This window comes from Anolis sagrei, chromosome 1 (assembly GCF_037176765.1).
Source record: "Anolis sagrei isolate rAnoSag1 chromosome 1, rAnoSag1.mat, whole genome shotgun sequence".
In the NCBI taxonomy this organism is placed as follows: domain Eukaryota; kingdom Metazoa; phylum Chordata; class Lepidosauria; order Squamata; family Dactyloidae; genus Anolis; species Anolis sagrei.
The window spans coordinates 38962214-38986175 of NC_090021.1; the positions used below are offsets into that span (position 1 = coordinate 38962214).

At 39.9% G+C, this 23962-nt stretch overlaps 1 protein-coding gene across 2 annotated transcripts in view; it reads left to right on the forward strand.

The window, feature by feature from the left end:
• CNIH3 (cornichon family AMPA receptor auxiliary protein 3) overlaps positions 1 to 23962 on the forward strand; it is a 99892-nt gene that overhangs the window by 74672 nt on the left and 1258 nt on the right. For both annotated transcript variants that reach the window (XM_060754191.2, XM_060754190.2), the window contains 2 exons: positions 19453 to 19565; positions 21247 to 21390. In XM_060754191.2, the coding sequence (XP_060610174.1) occupies positions 19453 to 19565; positions 21247 to 21390 (257 nt within the window). The remainder of the gene's footprint in view (positions 1 to 19452; positions 19566 to 21246; positions 21391 to 23962) is intronic.

Here is a 23962-nt window from a genome sequence, read left to right on the forward strand (position 1 = left end):
AAATATAATATTTGAACAATTCACATACCTAGGTATCTTTTTGCCCCCAAAGGTCTCTTCAACTGCCTTTGTAGCTTGAGAAGATGTTCTGTATTCAGGTTGCTCACATAGTGGCTTGGGTTTAAAGCAGAGTTAAACTTAACTATTTAGAACTGTGAAGTCTTAGATCTGTCTTCTCTCCTCTGCTTTAGTTCTCCTCTGTTTATAGGCTTTCCCAATAGTGTAGTTACCTTCCTCTGTATTAGTTTTTGGGTGGGGCATAAAAACACCCCTCAGAGGCCAGTCTTAGTTGGTCTATTCCTCATCCCTGCACAGCTCTTTGCTGGACTCCACATTTTTTCTACAGTAGAGCTATAGAGACTTCGATACTCTCTGGAATCCTAGGCCTAGCAGTCCAAAACAGGCATTCTTAGCACCTGCTTCTTCTGTTGCATTAAGCAGTATTTTTATACCACCACTCCAAAGGACAAAAGAAGCTTTTAACCAGCCTAAGCTTCACAGGAAAGAAGATTAAGACAGTTTAACTATTTCTTTGCACCAGAGGCAGGAAAGACCCCAGAAAGATGACTACAACCAGCAAAGTCTCATTTTGTAATGTATTGTTTTAAGTTACCTTATCATAGTCCTGGGTGGAGTTAACTCTTTATTCATCTTGTTTGCAGTAAACTCATTTGGTTATCTTTTCACCTTGCTCCAAAGTGCCTCTGTTTGCTAACAGAAGGTATCAGATAGTCCCTGAGTGAAACCAAACAATATAGTTTTCCCAAAGGCTTGGGGTGTGCCATTACAGGAACAATGCATCTCTGTGTGTGTGCCTTCAAGTTGCCCATTGACCTTTGAAAACCCCATGAATTTCATAGCGTTAGGCAAGGAGTACTCCAAGATAGTTTGCCTGCTCCTTTCTCTGAAATATAGCCTATGGCTCCTTGTATTCATTGGTGGTTTAGAAGTACAAGTGATGGAATCCTCCAGTCATCGTGGTCTTTGGCTAGACTAGAGGATGCTGGACGATATAGTCAAAGAAGTAACTTTTCCAGGCTGTGTTTTAAATAAGAAGGTAGATATGGGGAATTCTGTGTGTAAAACACATTCTTGCACCTCAGGCAGGTTTTCTATCAGCTCTGACATTGTCAAACATCAGAAAGAAGGATATTAGAAGTTGTGGCAGGAGGAAGATGGATTTCAGCCATTTTATTGAACACAGTACAGAAGATATTCTTAGTTTGATGAATTACCCTTCTGACAAAAGACATAATGAGAACAGAAAATGGCTCTCTGTGGATCCCCTTCATTGACAGTGATTGTAACAGAGATGGAGTGCGGACACTTTGCCTGCTCTCATTAGAGTCCAGAAATGGCCGCCTTGTTAGCAGCTTTTCATTGCATGCAATCTTTCTTACAATGTATAGAGCTTTTCCCTTTTAACCCTCCTCTATGTCATGACACCACTGTGTCTGATTCTGTTGAGGGGACGCAGGAAATCCATATAAGGCTTCTCCAATGGTGATTAGTAGCAAAAACATGCCTCAAGAGGAAACAAGGAATGAATTATGAAGACCTACTGGTGCTTGTGAAAACTGTGCCACCGCTCTTTAAGCAATCGCTCAATGCATATTTTAATAGCTTACGTGTCTTGTGAGAAAATGCACCGATAGTGAAGGCTGTCAAACATTGATGAGAACAATGTTAAGAACTATATTTGGGGTTTCTATTTAAGCTGCTCGCAGTTAACTATACAACATCTATAAATAGCTCTATTGTTTAATGTTCATGTACTTGTTGAAAACACTTGGTGAAATCCTAGTTTGGCTTTGTTATTATGTCTGCATAACTAAATTAAGTAATGTCTTCTGATTTGACTCCCTTCCTTCCAGACCACTGAATTTGCCAAGGAGGTCTGCTGAGTGGGCCAGTGGGAAGAAAGTGGAAATGTCTGCATTTTTTAACCCCAATTGGAAACTGATTGTCAATTCAGTGTCTAGCTCTTAGGGTGGGCTGGGGTGGCACTTATGTAGGTAAAGAGTGAGATTACAAAGTCTTATTGAATACAGATCATTTAGAAATCTACTTGATCTGAATTCAATAAGACTTTGTAATCTCACATACAGATCATTTAGAAATCTAGGAGCCCCAGTGGTACAATGAGCCGGCAGAACTGGAAACTGGCAGGTCACAAGTTTGAATCTGGGGAGAGCGTGGATGAGCTCCCTCTGTCAGCTCGTGCTCCACCATGCGGGGTTATGAGAGAAGCCTCCCACAAGGATGGTAAAATATCAAAACATCCAGGTGTCCCCTGGGCAATGTCCTTGCAGATGGCCAATTGTCTCACACCAGAAGCAACTTTCAGTTTTTCAAGTCGCTCCCGACACGGAAAAAAAATTAGAGATCTGTAACTCTTGTTTACAAATCTGTAAATGTAATATTGAACACCAGTTTTTAAATGTTCTGGACCATGTCCTGTAGCGGCAAGAGAAAAGGGTGAAAACAACGACTCTCTGAATACTAGAAATCCAGGTGTTAGACCTGAATACTTACCAAAGACCCTTCAATGATGATTCCCTTAAGAACGTACCCCTTGTTTTCTTCCTCTTCATTTCTCCGCTTATCTGTTAGGCTTGTGCATTGATTTGCTTTAGAGATGCCTTGAGAGCATTCACTTTACTTCTACTATGAGACTGACACATAGCTTATAAAATATGAGAAAGGCAGCTTTATGAAGGCATTTCTTGTGTTTGTGTCCAGTTTCAGAAAGAGTAACTTACTTCAACTGTGTTCTTGGGCAAAGGTGGATTTGGTTTGGGGTTAGTTTAAATGAACTTTCAGAGTCCCTGAATGCACAGTGGCTTTGCATGCAAAGAAACTGAGAATCCATCCCAACTTTTCTTCATTCTAAGATTTCAGTAAGAAGTCAATATAGATGCCTGGAGGCAATATCTCTCAAAGCTAATATTCTGTTTATGTGTTTCATGGGAGTTAAGTTAGTCCCAGAAACTGCAGTTAAAGGGTGGAAATAATTCATTTTTTCTCTCCTTAAGAAATTTGCCATTTGAGTCCAGGATGAAAACAATAGTAACAAGTCTGTATTGTATAGTAATCTGTTGGAATTGAATCTTGCTCTCTTCAGGAAATCTGGTGGGACTGTGAGCATCAGATGGAGAGCCGGGATCTCGTGGATTTTTAATTCTATGAACTCTCATCTTATATTCAGCATATCTATGTGTGCAAATAAACTAGGTATCACAGGGACACCATAAATCCCTAGAGACTTGCTTGTAAGGAATCTGGAGTAAGTGCTTGAAGCCCTGAAAACCTAATGCCACTTGGAAATGGGAAGTGATAGATATATTTATCAGCATGTTAAATGTGCTAGTGTGTAAATGCTACATAATCTATGATAGTTTTCTTAAACATTTAATAAGAAAAAAGTAATCACAGTGGGCATGTATAGGGCGCTGAAAAAGTGCTGCCTATCAACAGAGTAATGCAGAACAGCCACTAAAAGAGAAGAATGTATTGTTTACAATTCTTTAAGAGTTTTGGTCTGCTTATTTATTTATTTATTTATTTATTTATTTATGTGTTTATTTTTCTTTACTATATTTATACCCCGCCCTCCTCACCCCGAAGGGGGCACAGAACAGCTCACAAATTGGCAGCAATTCTATGCCATATAAACACACATGTGAAAATAATAAGCATATACAATAAACCATAAAAGTTAAAAAAAAACATCTATACATTAAAAACCAATTAATTAAAACCACACAAATCCAAATTCACAGGCTTCCTCAACTGTAACACAATGGCAAATAGGGAGTGGCCCATGTAACATAATGTCCCCGGTGTCTATCCATCATAAAGTTGATGGTGACTTTAATATCTCACTTTTAATTTCCCATTTTTCTCTCATAGGGGATGTAAAGTGGTTTGTTGTATTAAAACAATACAGCTAAAAACATTTTGTAATTAAAAACCAACAACTGTACTCAATTAATTTAAAACAATTAAAAACACATTGAAATCTATCTATTGCACTATCCTAGCCAGTTAAAAACTAAAGGCCTGTTTAAATAGAAAGGTTTTGGTCTGCTAATGAAAGAAAAGCAGAGAGGAGGCTAAATAAGCTTCCTTTTGAAGAGAGATCTGTAGCCTGGGAGGAACTGCTGAGAAGGCTCTCTCCTGAGTCCTTACCAGCATTATGGCAGAATGATAATAATGACATCTTGGAGAGCTTGGGAAAAAACCTTTTTTTTCTGTTTATTTACAGAGGGAAAGGTATTTCTAGGTGTTCTGTGTCCACACACTGAAGTCTGCTTTACAACTCTGTTGTAGAGCTTCTGTTCAGTTTTTAGGCATGCCAGCCAGTGACTATCTGACTCGGATTCCAAGCAAGTCTATGCACTGTGTAACAATGATTATGGGGCAAAATGCGTAATAATTCTTTTATCCAGTTGTTTAGTGAGAAACCAGTCTACTGGTTATAGGAGCCATGGTGGTGCAAGGGGTTAAACCCTTGTGCTGCTAAACTGTTGACTGAAAGTTGGCAGTTCGAATCCATGGGGTGAGCTTCCACTCCTGACAACCTAGTAGTTTGAAAACATGCAAATGTGCGTAGATCAATAGATACTGCTTTGGCAGGAAAAGGCAAAAAGACACTCCAAGCAGTCATGCTGGCCACATGATCAGCGTCTATGAACGCAGGCTCCTCAGCTTGAAAATGGAGAAAAAGCATCTCCCCCAGAGCCTCCAGAGCCAGAGTATCGCCTCCAGAGCCAGAAAGGAAAGGAGAAGCCTTTGCTTTTGTCTCTGTATTTGTGTCTCATTGTAATCAAGACATTGAATGTTTTCCTGTGTCTGTTTATATGTTTGTTTGTTTATTTTATTTATATCCCGCCTTTCTCTACCCCTCGGGGGACTCAAGGCAGCTTACAATCACACCTCCATGGTGCCTTAAAACATACCATATAAGTTAAAGCACAAGTTAAACATTAAAACATTATAAGTATAACAAAAACACATTTTAATTGAGGGTCGTAGTCTAAAGACCAATCTGTAGTCAAATTGCACATATTCCCTACTAACATTCCTGCACTGGGTTGTTGTAGGTTTTTTTCGGGCTATATGGCCATGGTCTAGAGCAGGGGTCCTCAAACTTTTTAAACAGAGGGCCAGGTCACAGTCCCTCAAACTGTTGGAGGGCCAGATTATAATTTGAAAAAAACATGAATGAATTCCTATGCACACTGCACATATCTCATTTGTCGTGCAAAAAACACTTAAAAACAATACAATAATTAAAATGAAGAACAATTTCAACAAATATAAAATTATTAGTATTTCAATGGGAGGTGTGGGCCTACTGTTGGCTGATGAGATAGGATTGTTGTGTTCTTTCAAGTCATTTTAGACTTAGGTTGACCCTGAGCGAGGGCCAGGTAAATGACCTTGGAGGGCCGCATCTGGCCCCCCGGGCCATAGTTTGAGGACCCCTTGTCTAGCGGCATTCTCTCCTGACGTTTTGCCTGCATCTATGGCAAGCATCCTCAGAGGTAGTGAGGTTTTGCACTGCTCTGTTTTTCAAATGCCTGCTCCCAGAGCCAGGTTTTGACTTTTTCTAAACACTAAGAGGGAGGGGGCTGCCCTGATATCACTAGGAAGAGAATTCCAATCCCTATATACACTGTAATCCGCTCTGAGTCCCCTTGGGGATAAAGGTAGCATATAAATAAAGTGTTGTTGTTGTTGTTGTTGTTGTTACCTCTGCCTTTGGTTGTGTTTTGTCAATGACCGAAGCCCACATTCTGACTGACATCTGTACCTGTCCTCTCTCAATTTCAACTTCCACTCCCTCGGATCAGTGTTACAGCTCTGGAGGAAAGTATCTTTCAGATTAAAGTTTAGCTGAAAATTTGGAGAACTCCTTGCAAAAACTGCATAGAAAGCAATGAGTCACTGGAATAAAGGAGCAAAAATGCAATAAACAAAGAAAAAGCTGAAAGATTAATAAGGTTCTATGGAGTGTTGTTTTGATATAGCAATATTATGCATTTTTATGAACAGCATAGCTCTACTTTAAGAGAAGCAGGTAGGGTTCCACTGTCTGTTGTGAAAAGAGTCATCTCTATTATTGCCACCTCCTCTCCATTATGCCTGATTTTGGCTATCAGTATTTCAAAAAATGATAGCAAAAAATACTATAATTATATGATTAATATAGAACTTGAAGTTTCTGTGTATGATAAAATGTAGTTGTTACCATGCCAGGAATGTTCATGGATCCTTCAGTATAAACCCTACTCTGTGTTGCAAACCCTTCCCTGTACGTATGTTTGTGTGTGTTTACGTCAAGTGTTGTGAGTCTTTAGAATGCAAGTGAGGTGTTTGAATGAATTTTGTGAGCGGATGCCGTGTTTGTGTGAATCAATTGTGTGAGAGGGGGAAAAGAGGAAAAGTGTGGGATGGTGATGATTATCACCACCCCACATTCTTTCTCTCTTATGATTATCACCAACCCACACTGTCTCTCTCTAGTGGTTCCCTGGAGAAAATGCTTAAAAGCAGGAAGAACTATGTAGAATGAGCAGCATAGGAAGCTGGAGGACCTCCATGCACAGGTTGTCATTAAGGCTTTCCTCCCAGTTGAAGGAGATGCCCAGGAAGGGAGAGAAGAGTAGTGAAGGTGAACAACTGGCTTCACAAATAGAGCCGCCATGAACAGATTGTGTTCTTAGACCATGAAGATGGACTTTGGGCAAGTGATGGGTTGCACCTCACAACAATTGGCAGAAATGGGTTGCTGTGACTTTTCCAAGCTGTATGGCCATGTTCTGGAAGCATTCTCTCCTGACATTTCACCCACATCGATGGCAGGCATCCTCAGAGGTTGTGAGGTTTGTTGGAAACTAGGCGAGGTTTATATATCTGTGGAATGTCCAGGATCACAGAAATAACTCTTGTCTGTTTGAGGCAAGTGTGAATGTTGCACTTGGCCACCTTGATTAGCATTTAATGGCCCTGCAGCTTCAAAGCCTGGCTGGTTGCTGCCTGAGGATCCTTAGTTGGGAAGTGTTAGCTGACCCTGATTGATTCTTGTTTGGGATTCCTTTGTTTTTTCTTATCTAATCAGAGGAGCCTTAAACAGAATTGTGTGTGAGAGGGAGAAAGTATTCTTGAGGACACGGGTTCATCCAATACCAGATATAATAGCCTAATATTATTGAGAAAACGACATATAGTACAAGAAATACAATAAATAGTATGTCATTGTTATATTTGAAACATCAAATGTGTTATCATACGGCAGGTTTTTTTTTACTTATATACACAACATAAAGGTACAAATTCTGTCTCTGACATAAATAAATGCTAGTGTTCATATAAATTCCAAATGAGAGACATCAATCTCCTCTTAATAAACACAATATTCCTATATATTGACAGGATATGCCTGATGATTCAAATAGTCAATTTAAAGTATTTTGGAGGACCATTTTGTTGCATACAAAGTTGTAGTAGTGTAAGAGAAGAGTTGACAAAGGTTACTACAAGGTATCTCAAGTAGTATTCCTTGTTTCGGTGTTTGTTGTGGGAACACCTTCCTCAGGTTGTGGGAACACCTTCCTCTGTTCCTTTCAGTGTTCCAGTAGGAGTTAAGTCTCTGGCACTACATTTACATATATAAAACGGAACATTAACATACATAAAATAGATATGCCATAGCACCCCTTTTATTGCACTGTTTCAACACTAAGGCAATACATCACCAATACAAAATAACCAAAGTACTATTCATATGACTTACATTTCAGTAGAAAATCACTGGCTCTGCTTCAGAATATTCTATTGCAAGCAACTACTGACAACACTAGTAGACCTTAAATGCATGTTACAAGAAACAGGTGAGATCAAGTCTGTCGTTAAGGCCCTGAGGAAACAGAATTTGAAATTTTAAAAATCCAGAAAGCTTCCCTTTGGGGAAGTAATTTCTTCATAGTTTTTAGGGACCTGGTTGTCATTCCAATATATAGTAGGTTGCAGGGACATTGGATCACATATATTACATTCTCTGAAGAGCATGTTGTGTAATCCTATAGAGAGACTTCAATATTATGAGTTGGATGCGTGAAATACTTTGTCTTTAAAGTTTGACTGCAGCAATCACAGTGCCTGCATGCAAAGTTTCCTTTGATTGTTTTTTGGTTGTCGGTGGTCGGTGTTATAAAATCCAAATGAATCATGATGTCCCTCAATTTTATCAGTGAAGTCTAAGAAATCTGATTTCAGTAAATGAGGAAAACACTTGAGTATAATCCCATGATCAGGAATACTAAAAAGGAAGGAAGATCATGCTAGACAAGAGTTTCTTAAAAGTGGGATTATTGAAGGCATGGTTGCAAACACTTCTAGTGAGGAAGAAAAATAGGAAGCATCTAAAGATAACAAAATGGGCAACTGAAGAAATTTCAACTGAGATAAAATTTAAAATGGACATGGAGAAAAAATGGAAAAAGGAGGAAATCCCCAAATATTTTATTTATTGTATCAAAAACAAACCGAGGGTACAGTTGTAATGCATTTAAAATGCAAACGAAGTTTAAAAGCTTGGCATTATACTAAAGGTCCTTTGACCAGAAGCGAATCCTTTTGAGTGCCTCTGTGTCACTGTAAGAAGGTCCTCCAATGTGCATGTGGCAGGACTCAGACTGCATTGTAATAGGTGGTCTATGGTTTGCTCTTCTCCACACTCGCATGTTGTAGACTCCACTTTGTGGCCCCATTTCTTAAAGTTGGCTCTGCATCTCGTGCTGCCAGAGTGCAGTCTGTTCAGCACTTTCCAAGTTGCCCAGTCTTCTGTGTGCCTGGGGGGAGTCTCTCATTCAGTATCAGCCATGGGTTGAGGTTCTGGGTTTTAGCCTGCCATTTTTGAACTCTTGCTTGCTGACTCTCACCAAAGATAAAGTCAACCTAATAGCAAGCATTGTGTAGGGAGTAAGCCAGCTAAGGTAACGCACAGAATGAGCTCAGGTATGCTAAACAGTTATTTTAAAATTAAATGGGCTTTTTTTGTTATGTCCATTGCAAAAGTCAGAACACATAAAAGGTATAGCTACTTCATAGAAAAGATGGTGAAAAGCTAACAGGGGAGAAAAGGCAGAAAATCTCAACACTTTCTTTACTTTGGTCTTTTCCCAAAAGGTAAACAGTGCTTAAATTGGGGGAAATGGAGCAGATAATGCATAGGAAAAGTGCAGTACAGAATAGATAAAAAGTACAGGAGTATCTGGCTACTCTAAATGAATGAATGCCTCCAGGGTCAGGGGAACTTCATACAGTTAAGGATGTCAAAAGAATTGGCAGAAATAATCTCAGAAGCCCTGACAATAATCTTTGATCATTCCTGAAGAAAAGGATAAGTCCCAGCAGACCCAAGGAAGACAAATGTTACCCTCATCTTCAAAAGAGGGGGGAGGGGGGAAGAGGCCCCCAAAATTGCCACCCAGTCAATCTGACATCAGCACCAGGAAAGATTATAGAGCAGACAGTCTGAGCACTTACAAAGGAACGTCTTGATCACGAAAAGTCAAAATGGATTTTTCAAAAACAAGTCGTGCTAGACTAATATTTCCCCCCTTTGTGGTAAAATTACAAGCTTGGTAAATGAAAGGAATCCTGTGGATTTGGCATATTTTGATTTCAATCAGTTTTTGACAAGGTCCCCCCATGATATCATCGTTAACAAGTTAGAGGACTAAAAATGTTACTGTTAAGCTGTCATCCTGTAAGCACCTAACTCAGTGTAAACTCCATTGGATTTCACGGGAATTACCGTACTTTTGAGAAAACATGTAGGACTGATTGGAAATCTATCTGAAAAATGTCAAGACTGTCTCCAAACCTATGAGAGCTAGCAACTGCCTTCTGTTTGAACTTTAAACAAACTGAGTCTTAGGAAGCAGTTCTGTGAGTGATATCCGGTACTGATCTTGTCCTGTGCTTATAATACTCTTCTGGCTTTAGGTCCCTAGGTGGCGCAGCAAGCTAAACCACTGAGCTACTGAACTTGCTGACCAAAAGGTTGCCAGTTCAAATCTGGGGAGCGGGGTGAGCTCCCACTGTTAGGCCCAGCTTCTGCCAACCTAGCAGTTGCACATGCAAATGTGAGTAGATCAATAGGTACCACTTCAGCTGGAAGGTAACAGTGCTCCATACAGTCATGCTGGTCACATGCCCTTGGAAGTGTCTATGGACAACACTTCGAAACAGCTTAGAAATGGAGATGAGCACCAACCCCCCAGAGTAAGATACAACTAGACTTAATGTCAAGGGAAACCTTTGCCTTTTTTACTCTTCTGATTGCAAGTAAAACATAGAATGATAAACTAAAATAATTATAGCAGGCCGCTTGCCTCAGTAAGTCATGCATAGATTGGCTTGCATGGGTAATGATATACTCTGCTTCATTTTTGTCATGGATGGTCTAAACCAGAGGTCCTTAAACTAAGGCCCGAGGGCTGGATACGGCCCTCCAAGGTCATTTATCTGGCCCTTGCTCAGGGTCAACCTAAGTCTGAAACGACTTGAAAGCACACAACAACAACAACAATCCTATCTGATCAGCCAAAAGCAGGATCACACTTCCCATTGAAATACTAATAAGTTTATATTTGTTAAAATTGTTCTTCATTTTACTTATTGTATTTTTATAATATTTTTATTGAAATTTTTAACATAGTGAATAAAAAGAAAAAAGAAAAAAGGGGTAAGTATTTTTTGCACTACAAATAAGATATGTGCAGTGTGCATAGGAATTGATTCATGGTTTTTTTCTTCAAATTATAATCCGGCCCTCCAACAGTTTGAGGGATTGTGACCTGCCCCTCTGTTTAAAAAGTTTGAGGACCCCGGTCTAAACTCTAACTGTCCCTTGAGATACCTGCAGATTATTGGCAACTCTGTGTGATCTTTGCCGGTTACCCCGAAAGACAAGTCATGAAGAAAAATTGATTCTTATTTGTTAGGTGGCCTTTTGTTAGCCCAGAAAAAACAATTTCAAGTAGACTAAAAATACATTAAGTACAAAACTTCATGCTGGTTCGTGGAAATCCACTTTTGTTCCATGAATAATTTATTTTCAGACTATTTCAGTAAAGTGTCCCTCGCTTGTCAGGAGAAGAAGTGGAGCATTTTTCTGTTTAGGTAAACGACAGGGCTGTTGCAGTTGTATGAGTCTTCAGGATAAGTTGCCTGTCTCCCTGCCTCCCACGTTCAGTGGATGGCAGCAGGGAGGCAGGCATGAAGAGAGGAAAGGGAAATGAAGAATATTATGAATAGCTTTCAATGGAAATCATTTGCTTTCTGGAGTGTCATCCATCGCACTTATCTTGTGAACTGCTGTGTGCTGTTTTTCATGTTGCTCCATTGTCCAGTACATATGAAATCTCAATGCCAGGGGGTGAGGGTTATGTGTGTACTTCATAAAGTATGAGTGGCAGATGGTGAGAGTTTGTTTTGCTTGCAGTGCATTCCTGATGAAGCTGCAACAGATATTAGTACCATGCTCTTGAATTGAAAGCGAGATGGACAAGATATTGCCATGACTGACTGTACTAAAAGAAAACCAGTAAGGATTCGATCTAGAAAAGATGGTGTTGATGACCAATTCTGTCTTCAGCAAAGTTCCTGCATGCTCCTTGAAAGACTGAACTCATAAGGAAGTTTTTGGATTTGGCATTATCACTGAAAGCCCAAGCAGCTCATAGCACTGTTAGTTGGAACAAGATAGGTTCTGTAGGTTTGTTCTGAAGTTTTTGGTTTTTTTTCATGTCAGGAGTGACTTGAGAAACTGCAAGCTGTTTCTGGTGTGAGAAAATTGGCCGTCTGCAAGGACATTGCCCAGGGGACGCCTGGATGATTTTGATGTTTTTACCATCCTTGTGGGAGGCTTCTCTCATGTCCCCGCATGGGTAGCTGGAGCTGACAGAGGGAGCTCATCCGCACTCTCCCAGATTCGAACCTGTGACCTGTTGGTCTTCAGTCCTGCTGGCGCAAGTGTTTAACCCACTGTGCCACCGGGAGCTCATCATAGTGTGATGAGATCCCCCTGGTTCCTATTCATGCTTTAAATGCAATTTTCCTGCTTTTTGGCAGGGGGTTGGACTAGATAGCCCACAAGGTCTCTTCCAACTCTATGATTCTATGATCTCTATGTGTTCACTAGTTTAGGGAATTTGTAGGGAAAGTCCCCTTTTATGGGGCAACAGCCACCGCAAGTGATTGCAGTCTGTCGCTCTGTCTTTTGGTGCATATGTGCCTTTTGTAAAGAGGTGTTTTTATTGACTTTGAAGGTTCTGGTAGGATATTGTGAAGAAGCCTTTTCTTATGCAAAGGACTTGAGGATTTTATGGTTAAAAATTAAGGCCAGGGCCTTAAATTCCGCCTAGAAAAAAACACAAAGTCAGTCCTGATACTGAAGCACTGTGATAATAAGGGACTGTGGCGCAGCTGACTGAGTGTCAGCTGCATTAAGATCACTTCTGACCACAAGGTCATGAGTTCGAAGCCAGCCCAGGTTGGAGTGAGCTTCCAACCAATTGTGTAGCTTGTTGTTGACCTTTGCAACCCGAAAGACAGTTGTACCTGTCAAGTAGGAAAATTAGGTACCACCTATGTGTGGGGAGGCTAATTTAACAAAATTTATGAGGCCATAAAAAAGATTCCAGCAAAGCACTCCAGCAAAAGCATGCGGGGAATGTGGAAGTATTTCATCAGTGTCGCAGATGGACAGTGAAAGCGACAGCTCCCCTGGTGTCCAGAAAACGTTAAATAGCCTCTGACTGTTTGTCTATATCTGTTGTGTGTCTTTGGCATTGAATGTTTGCCATATATGTGTACATTGTAATCCGCCCTGAGTCCCCTGTGGGGTGAGAAGGGCGGAATATAAATACTGTAAAATAAAAATAAATAAATAAATAAATAAATAAATAAGTTTAAAGCAAATTGTACTTCCCCTACAGGGAATTTACTTATACATATATACCACACATACGTATTTGCCTAGAGCATTTATTGTGACTAATAAATCCTGTGGGATTGGAATTGATGTAATTGTCAAAATGTTCATAGTAAAAATATGCAAAAATATGTTTAGTTCTTACTGTGCCTAGCATATGAGTGCCCTTCCTTCATTAGGACTCCCAGAGTAAGGTCTCCAGGACAGGGAGGGAGCTGGTACCATGTGTTTATCCCAGCTGGGTACTTATTCCAATTTAATGCACCCGTTTTGGAAGTGCTCCTACTTGCCTGTATCATCCTGTTCTCTTGCTTCCTCTTGTTTCCTCTAAACCCATCCTGCTTGTGGTCTGTAGCTTGCAATTAGCACTACTTAATAGCTGGTAAATAGGGTAATTGGCTGTTATCCTCACGGAGGTGTTCCTTCAGCAGCGGATATCTTCCAGTGAACTCAGGCTAACAGTCCTTGAGCTCTTAGAGAGAAGCTAAATTGAAATTCAGTTATTTCCTTGCTCTAAAAATCACGAATTCCTTCCTGACCTGAAACTTCTCTGGTGGGTGAGAGGATCAATCTTCGCATCTGTTTTTAGTAAGCAATAATGTATAACAAATTGCAGCAGATCACATTTCCACAGGGACACGCTCTAGACATTTTCAGCTTTCCCGAGATACATGATGAAGATTTAAATGCTACTCACTAATTGGCTTGTTCTCCTGCAGCGATCCCATATGTGAGTGGAAAATGTTGAAATGCTAACTGAAAAAAATCACCAAGAAAATTGAACCATTATCCATAGAAGGTCTAAGGACGATTCTTACTTTTCATCTGATGAGTTTAAGCTGTTTTGTCAGGCATAACACAAGAAGCATCTGACCAATGCTGAGAAGGTGCAACATACATTGTGTTTCACTCTCCAGTGATGTCTGTCTGCTCAGAATTTAGATGTTTCTCTCCAAATGGCAAGTCTTGCTCCTTTTTTCCGTTTTAGGCATTGGATTTATTTAATGCACTTTTGTTTTGGTTTATGAAAGGATTGTGAATGTTTCTAGTAGATGTGACCTTTTGAGTTGATTTCTACAGAGCATTTCTGAAATGTGATTGTTATTTGAGTTAGGAAAGGTCCTATTTCTGTTAGCCAGGAGACCAGGGACTGTGTGTGTGGAGGGGCACATGGGGAGAACCTCTGGTCAACTAGATTCTGACCTTCTGTGAACTCCCCACAACTCTCCTAGCGATCTAGTCCTCTTTTCTCTAAACACAAGGAATTAAAATACTTCAGGGTTGGGCTGTAGAGGAATTGGTTTAAGAAATATAGAAATTCAAATAAGCGGCAAATGCAAGTACATCTGTTGGCAAATTAGTACACTGACACAATAGTTGCATTAGAATGACATCCAGGCAGTTTTTGCTTCCTATTTACATGTTTCAAAAACTTTCTTTTGTAAGTATGGTTAATGCCTAGGGGCTTGCCACCTTAATTAATGCATCTTGCCTCCTGTTTGTTGGGGTTTTCCCCTTTCGGTGAGAGCAACTCCGATATGTTGTATCTTTTACTGATGATAAATCATGATAAAATTCACACTATGAGGTCCATGTACTGCTGATAATTTATCACCACTGGACTTTTCTTTTCAGCACTGATTTATAGTATAGTTGCAATTATTCCAGCAAGGAAGATTCATTATGATCACAAATAAAAAGTGCTTTAAATGGTGGGCATCTATCAAACAAGATAATCCAACATTTCAAGCCATTTAAGCTGGGAATGTGTTGGCGGTGAAAAAATGTGGCCTAGAAACGTCTTGTGTGTGTGCCCTCATCATGTGTGAGCCCATTAATTTAACAGGGTTTACTTAGGCAAGGAATATTCAGAGATGATCTTGCAAATTCCTCCTTCTGAAATAGAGGATGCATCTAACTGCAAAATTAATGTAGTTTGACACTGGGTTGTTGTAGGTTTTCAGGCTATATGGCCATGTTTTAGAAGTATTCTCTCCTGACATTTCGCCTGCATCTATGGCAGGCATCCTCAGAGGTTGTGAGGTCTTCAGACCTCAAAACCTCTGAGAATGCCTACCATAGATGCAGGCAAAATGTCAGGAGACAATGCTTCTAGAACATGGCCATATAGCCCGAGAAACCTACAACAGCCCAGTTATTCTGGCCACAAAAGCCTTCGATAATACATAGTTTGTCACTACTTTTATTGCCATGGCTCATGTGATGAATTCCCTACCTGTTAGGCTAGGAAAAGCTCAGAAAAGTAGGCCCAGGAAGTTCAGCAGCCATTTTAGAAGGGTGCCTGGGGGCATCCATCTTAGAATATCATTTTCTGGAGGGGGCGTGCTTAGGAGCAGCTTGGAGGGAAATGAGAAGTGTTTGTGATTGGCTGGGAGAGAGTGGGCGGAGTTTAACTTGAGAAAAGAAAAAAACATGACTTTAAGGGTGTGTTTTAAAACCTGACAGCTCAGTTAGGGTCTGTGTGTCAAAGAAGAAGGAGTTAGGGTTGGGTGTGAAGGAGAGAGGAGTCAGGGAGAGTGTGTGTTAGAGGAACCAAGTTAGAGAAGCCTGAAGTTGGTCAGTTAGCCAGCAGAGTTAGTTAGTGAGAAGATTTACAGCTATTGGGAAGGATAGCTGGGGGAGTGGAGCAACAGATCCCAAAAGGAAAGGATTGTCTGTGTGGAGTTTAGGATTACTAGTTTAGGATTCTGGAGGGAGAGAGGAGTGTTATTTGCAACTAAGCTTTGAACTGTTTAACGAAACCATACGCTTTATTTAACATTGAAACCACTCAGCTTAAAGCCTGTATTGTTCAAGTTCTCTCAAATAAACAACGTTTTTCTTTGTTCACAACCACTGCCTCAGTGTGCCTCTGCGTGAGAAATTCCAAGCAGTTCACAGAAGAAATCAAAAGTATAAATGGTGGCAGCGTGTAATTAAAAGGAATCCCTTTAGTGTTACCTCATAGAACAAAGCCTGAGTGTGAATCCAGCACATTCTAGCCTAAAGATACCTCAAATCAAGCCAAGGGCTAAGCATTTCTTTTAAGTGTGGTGGTAGCCAGTGTTCTTTTAGAAGGTTTTTCAGCCAGAAGATCGTTCCAGCATATTCAGCTTTTGATTTTTATTAAATAAGCCACATTCCATTACCAGTGGTTGGGATTTGTTATTATTAATCCCTAACCATTATAATTTTGTGTACAGTTTGTGGGATTTGCTAGTAAATAATCCCCTATCTTTTATAGCTCAGTACTATGGAATTATAGGTGTTGTAGTTTAGTGAGGAACTTACACTCTTTGGCAGAGAAGTCTCATGATCCTGGTGCAATGGGTCAAAATAAATGGAAGTACCAAGTGATTCTTTGGCCTTTGCCATTGGCTTGAAGAATGAACAACTTCTGTTTCATTTCTACAAAAAATCAAAACTAGCATATAGACTTGTGTATATGTTGAAGGTAGGCTTGATATGTGGTTGTCAAGAGGGGAAAGCCCCAGTGCCACCTAAAGTGGCAACTGCTCCTGCCTGCTGTTGGCATTTTCTCACCCAGGCATCCACGGGGCCAGAAGCAGCACCAGATAGAATAGAGGAGGTTGGTACTTCATTTAGGTTCTCCTGATGTAGACTAAGCTTTGTTTTTAGCCACTCAGCTTACATAATTGTTCCTTTTTTTGCTAAGAGTTAAGGCACAGCAGATTGACCCATGCATAAGTCATCCAAGCCTTTTTGAGTATACTTTTGACTAGAATTTCAAGACTTATGCATGAGTATATTCAGTACAACTAATGTTCTTACAATTTACATCTGATGCATGTAATGGGAGGCAACTTGGGAAGCACTGTCGAACTTGCTATGTTCAATACTACTTTGGGGGGCTAAGTCAGGTTATAAAAGTGTTTATCCAGACATTAATGGCTAATGTTGGGAAAGGCAACAACCTAGATTACTTTACACTGAGTGCTTATGTCTCAAACATAAGCTAATGCTGTGAAACACATTTTGACATAAATGGGTAGGGGATCAAATCATGTCAGGGTTGAGCATAGGCAATACTTTGGAGTAATAGGGGAGCCAAGAATTGAGCCTGAAGATCAGAGCTGAGAATAAGATTGTCTTTGTTTGGGCATCTAATGGTTGTGAGGTTGCCTGACTCACCTTCTGGGGGTGAGAAGGACGGGACATAAATGTATGAAATAAATAAATAATTAATAAACCCATGGATGTCAGAACTGTAGGAAAAACCAGGAGACAGGATTATGGATCAAGCCAGAGATACAGAAAGCTGCCAAGGCATCATCAAGGGAGACATGTGTGAGAGAGTTAATTAAGAGTTAATTCATACCATGTGTCAATTTAGTTGTGGACCTACTCTGAAGCATTAATAGGTTTACTTGGGAATGTTTTCCCACTACATAGTGACTTTCAGAAGTTTATGGTTTCCCCCGTACAAATTATTTTCAATTAGTCTTGGAAAAGACCTTCTCCCACTTTGCTATAAAGATTGTGGCCCATTCCACCCTGAAATTATACTTGGATGACAATGCTGTCTCACTGTGAATAGGAAAAATGCATCGCAGGTTAAAATGTATTTTGCGTACATTTACACAAACCACTGCTACAATGAATAGCATGGCCATTAGCAAATTAAAAAACCGAGATAAGTGCACTTAAAACAGCATTATTGTGTTTCACATGTGCTAGCCATCAGTAGGTGAAAAGGTCAAAAGCAGTAAAGTAGTTTCTGTTACATTAGTTTTACATTCATTGAATGTAAACTGTTGGCCTTAAGAATGGACTATATAGAATATCACTTGACAAAAGGGCTGTGTATGCTGCATTCCTCAGTCTTGGTGTGTGCTGATTGTTTATGTCATAGAATCATAGAATCATAGCATTGGAAGAGACCTCATGGGCCATCCAATTCAACCCCCTGCCAAGAAGGAGGAAAATTGCATTCAAACACCCACGACAGATGGCCATCCAGCCTCTGTTTAAAAGCCTCCAAAGAAGGAGCCTCTACCACACTCCAGGGCAGAGAGTTCCACTGCTGAACAGCACTCACGGTCAGGAAGTTCTTCCTAATGTTCAGGTAGAATCTCCTTTCTTGTAGTTTGAAGTCATTGTAGCCTTCAGGGCAGCAGAAAACAAGCTCCCCCCCCCCTCCTCCCTATGACTTCCCCTCAAGTATTTATACAAGGCTATCATGTCTCCTCTCAGCCTTCTCTTCTTCAGGCTAAACATGCCCAGCTCTTTAAGCCGCTCCTGATAGGGCTTGTTCTCCAGACCCTTGATCATTTTAGTTGCCCTCCTCTGGACACATTCCAGCTTGTCAATATCTCTCTTCAATTGTGGTGCCTAGACTTGGACACAGTATTCCAGGTGTGGTCTAACCAAGGCAAAATAAAGAGGTAGCATGATTTCCCTGGATCTGGACACCATACTCCTATTGATGGAGGCCAAAATCCTGTTGGCTTTTTTTTGCCGCCATATCACATTGTTGACTCATGTTTAACTTGTTGTCCACGAGGACTCCAAGATCTTTTTCACACATACTGCTCTTGAGCCATGTCAGAACAAGGCTATATAAAGTATTAAGACAGAAAGACATGCAATAATTTATCTCTCAAAGACAACATAAGAGGAAGAATATACTTTGCTGTGGATTTTCAGAATCCTTCCAGCATCAATACAGGGTATTTCCAGATGGACAGCATTTGGTGCCGTCAGTGTGCTGGGCACTATTTCATCTTTTCTACATTAAGAGATTAATTGTGCGAAGAAAAACAAATGGAAAAGGCCATGAGTATGGAAAGGATGTTACAAACATTGCACAATTCCACAAGTGAAGTTGAATTTTGTACAATAAATGCATTACTGCATGTATACACAGACTCCCTAAGCCATACCAGAGTCTGCCTATGCCAAAACTGCTGTATATAATTAATTCCTTGGAGTCTTTTTTGCACTGTGCTAGGATTTAACATCTCCAAGCATGATAGCTATTAGCCACTGTTTTTATACTTTAAGCTTTCAGAAACTAATAATTTATGTTGAGAAAGAAGTAGCATTTAATTTGGACCTCTTCCAGATAGTCATCTCCTTCTTCTGCAGGAAACAGTAATTCTTGAAAACTTCCTAATTATTCTCCCACACAAAATACAGAAAATAATTTCATTATCATTTTAATCCCCCTTTGAAATGACTATGTAATTCCTTAGTATGGGGGATGAAGGCATATGTATGGGCTGGATCCAGGAACGTTCATCCTCAGGGTTCTAGCTATTCTGTTATTGAGACTATCCAAATATAGTCAGACTGACTATGCTGTATTATGAAATTTTCCACATGTGTATAAAGCTAATTTTCTGACAAGTTTTTTTAAACCAAGGAGTAATAGCTTTTAACAGTGGTATGTTGTAACCCTTTCTGTTTCTTTTTCTTCCCAGCTAGTATTGCCAGAGTATTCAATCCACTGCCTTTTCTGCATAATGTTTCTGTGTGCACAAGAATGGCTGACCCTTGGCTTAAATATTCCTCTGCTTTTCTATCACTTCTGGAGGTAAGTCATAATCCTACTTGGAGATCAGTTTGCTCATGGGATGGCCACATCTCTCCTTCCGTGATAGTAGTGCTGCGTTGTTTGTATAGCAAAAGGAGCAGAAATTCAACACTTGCCATTTTAACTTGTGTAGAGATGCTGAGAGCAACACCAGGACCAGCCTGGTCCATTCGTTCAAGCAAATGCTTCATGCATACAGATATTAATTTCTTCATTTGACAAACACTGCTGCAATTTAATGCTGTTTTAATACAACGTAATATGCATGCTCATTTATTTACATCTGTTTTCATCATATTGTGTGTTGCATTGGATCTGGTGGGACAAATACCAAATAAATTATTAAATGTAAACACATGTAAATAATAATAATAACAACAACAACAACAATACTCCTGACTTCACAATCATGTTTTAAAAAAGTATGGATCGTTGATGTTGCAATCCCAGGTGACAGCAGGATCGAAGAGAAACAACTGGAAAAGCTGACACGATATGAGGATTTAAAGATCGAACTGCAAAGACTGTGGCACTAGCCAGTCAAGGTGGTCCCAGTGGTGATCGGCGCACTGGGTGCAGTGCCTAAAGACCTTGGCATGCACTTAAACACAATCGGTGCTGACAAAATTATCATCTGCCAGCTGCAGAAGATCACCTTACTGGGATCTGCACGCATTATTCGCCGATACATCACACAGTCCTAGACACTTGGGAAGTGTCCGACATGTGATCCAATACAACAGCCAGCAGAGTGATCTTGTCTGCTGTGGACTCATCTTGTTGTGTTTCAAATAATAACAACAACAACAACAACAACAACAACAACAACTTTATTTATACCCCACTACCATCTCCCAAAGGGACCTGGGGTTGCTCACAAAGCACTCAAAGGTGCAAACACACAAAATACAAAAAGTGCGAAGACAATAACACAAAAGCAATAACAACCAACATAATAAAACTCCCCTGGTTAAGATCAGTAAAATGCAACAATAGCTGCAGATATAAACAACTGCAATTAACATCAGTCTCCTAAAGTGCACTGTGAAATAATCACTAAATCCTCAAATATGTTAATTCGGGGTTTCCAAACATGGTCAAAAGCTTGTTTAAAAAGCCATGTCTTCAATTGTGTATGGAAGGATTGGAGAGTGCTGCTTGAGAGAGAGGGCCACCACAGAGAAGGCCCTCTCTCTCATCCCCACCAGCCATGGGGCAGAGAGGAGGGCCTCCCCAGCAGATCTCAGAGCCCACGCTGGCACATGGAAGAAGATGTGGTCTCAAAGATAGATTGGACCTGAACTGTAAGAGAATTTGTTATAGGATGAGCAGGCAGCACCATAGTCTGCATGAACGAATCGGTCCCTCTTGCAGGTTATTGTTTATCTCTGTCGTTGGTATAAGATTTTTCTTCACTTACAGAAGAATATATGTGGAAAATATTGTCTTGGAATAAAAAAAGTCGCTATTTTGCAAGTGTGAAGTTTTATTTCAGGTGTAATATTTCTCTATATTGATTCATCTATGGAAGAGATTCATCCATGCTTTGAATTAGAGGTCTTTAGGAAAACTCTTAAGAAAACTCTTAAGATAATATGGTTTTCATGAGGATTTGTGGCTTGATGTAACTTATGCCAGAAAACTGCTGATTCTCTCCAAATGTTTCCTTCTCTTTTTTCAGGTATTTCCATTGCCCAGCAGACAGCACAGAGTTAGCATATGATCCACCAGCAGTAATGAATGCCGATACCTTGCGCTACTGCCAAAGAGAGGCTTGGTGTAAACTAGCTTTCTATCTCCTCTCGTTCTTCTACTACCTTTACTGGTAAGATTGGTCCCACTTCTCATAAGTAAAGACTGTCTGCTGCCCTCCAGTTGTGTTTGGAGGACAGATTCCATTCTTCCTACTCAATTGGAGAATGAAGTCCAATAAATCTGGAGAGCACCAAATTGGGGAAAACTGTCTCAAAAGCTGAAGAAAAGCTGAAGAAAAATATGTAGTTATTGTAACTGAAAATCATTATAAAGAGAAGTTGAGATATGCCTCCCTTTGCCAGGTCTTTCAGATTAATTGTTGATCAATGTATTGTCGATCATCTCCATTGTTAATGTGTCCACCAGGAAACAATTATGTTCTATATGTTCTATATATTTTAGTATTTTTCAGAGCTTGGAGTTGATGGAATCTCATAGAATCTCACTGGTTGAGTATCATTTCCAAGCACTGGTATTTTATTACTTGACATACCGGTGTTATTAAATTAAATCGCTGTTTGATTTAGAGGAGTCACTACCATATGACTTTCCCCCTCAGGTCTCTTGGGGTCAAATCATTAATCACATACAGATGACTATTTATTACAAGAGCCTGAATCATATATTTGGTGTGGGGAAACTGGGCATCAGTATGATAAGAGTTTTGTTTCCTCAGCTCTATATCCAAGTGCATCATGCATTTGCATTTGCTAATGTAATCATTTATGAATTTATGCATGCAATGTTAAACCTTTTATTTGAGCTGAAAGAGATTATTTGGTCCAAATGTAATTTGGTTATGATAGGGAGACATTTCTGCAGCATCTCTTTAGTGGTGTGCCATCTTTCATAACATAGCATTATGTGAGCTGTTAATGGAAGAGCAAGTTCAGGACATGCATTTATGAACAATGCTGTTCCAGAGGGTGGGTAAAATCAATAAAACACACAGACAGCTTATATCCCAAGTAATTTTGAAAAGATGGAAGTAGACTCTCCACTGTTCTGAATTGGAACTGTATCAGGACATTTAGCAATGTCATATGGATAGAAGTTAGATACGGGTAAGCGGTATGCCTAACACGTTTTTGAATAGGTAGTGATAATACTGGAAGAGCAAACTAAAAGTGAGGGTAACAAATCCATGGACTAATAGTACCAACTAGGATAGTTCCATCGAATGAATGTGACTTGTTAGGTTGACTATATATCAGTGGTTCTCAACTTGTGTGTCCCCAGGTGTTTTGGTCTACAATTCCCAGAAATCCTAGGAGTTGAAGGCCAAAACACCTGGGGACACACAAGTTGAGAACCACTACTATATATATATATGTATTGCCCATCAATTTACTGGTTTAACATTGGATGGGATTAACAACTGGAGTTTGTCCCACATAAACACTGTGCCTAGAAAAATCATTTTAAGCTACAGCTTTTCTGGACCATTAGCTGGAAAACTAGAGACTCTTTAGAGAAAAAATGATCTTACAAATCCTGGGATTTCCTAAAAAGTAGGGTGAGCAGCCTGGACAACATCTTTAAAATCTGAACTAAAATCTGGAGCAGATTCAGCACTCCATTGCCATGGATTCACCACCCTACCGAAGAGCCATCAGTGTTATGCACTCTTATTCTTAAGTTTTTGCTGTTAAATGTGACACACATACCTGCTACTTCTTTGTGTGTGGAGAAGCTTCATGTATAAACAATCAGGAAGACAAATGATGCAGTAATTTTCCAGAAGCTAAGCAAATCTGAATTTGGTCCCAGGACATGGATCAGAACTTCCTGAAATCCATGGAAGAAATATAAAACATGTCTATGAAAAGCAGTGGTTCCCAACCTTTTTTTGATCAGGGACCACTTGACCAGGGACCGCTTTGACCAGGGACTACTCTCCAACATTAATACCAAAAGGGCTGTGAATCAGTTTTTGGTGGACTTTAGATTTGGTTTGGTTATTTGGGGGTGCTGATTCAGAAAAATGCATTGGATAGACCACATTAGCTATAGTTTCTGATATAGAACACATGCCATCCAGTAGTTGCCATCTGCTCACCCACAAAAAACCATATTTAATAAGCCTTGGCACCGTAAGAGGTTTTGTGAGACCAGTCACTCTCGTTGCAACGGTGTAGTAACTGTGAGGCTGTGGACCATGCTTTAGTTCTTGCGGACCACCGGTAGTCCATGAACCACAGGTCTGGAACCACTGCGGTAAAGCAATAAAATATTGACACACTCAGTGAAATAGAAAACATACAAATATGTGATCATATCTAGCTTGGCTACTGCTGCAGTATTTCAATGTATTCCTTTAGAATGTTTTATATAACATTTTTAAAAATTACATATACTTTTCTAATGGATTCCACTGTATATTTATATTCCAGAACTACAGTGGATAAGACTGTTTCTTCCATAACCATCTCATTAATTTTCTCATTTCTTCCATCCTGGGTTGGGAAGGAGATCATAGAAATAAGCAAAAAAATAAAGTCACATTTAATTAAAGAAAACCCTGACAGTACTTCAGGGGATTGCCAGCAAAAGCTTCAGAAAAGCTTCAGAAAAACACACTTTTTAAAAGGATGTTATTTGTTAGTGTCACATTTGGAACAACTTAAGTGTAGAAATGGCGA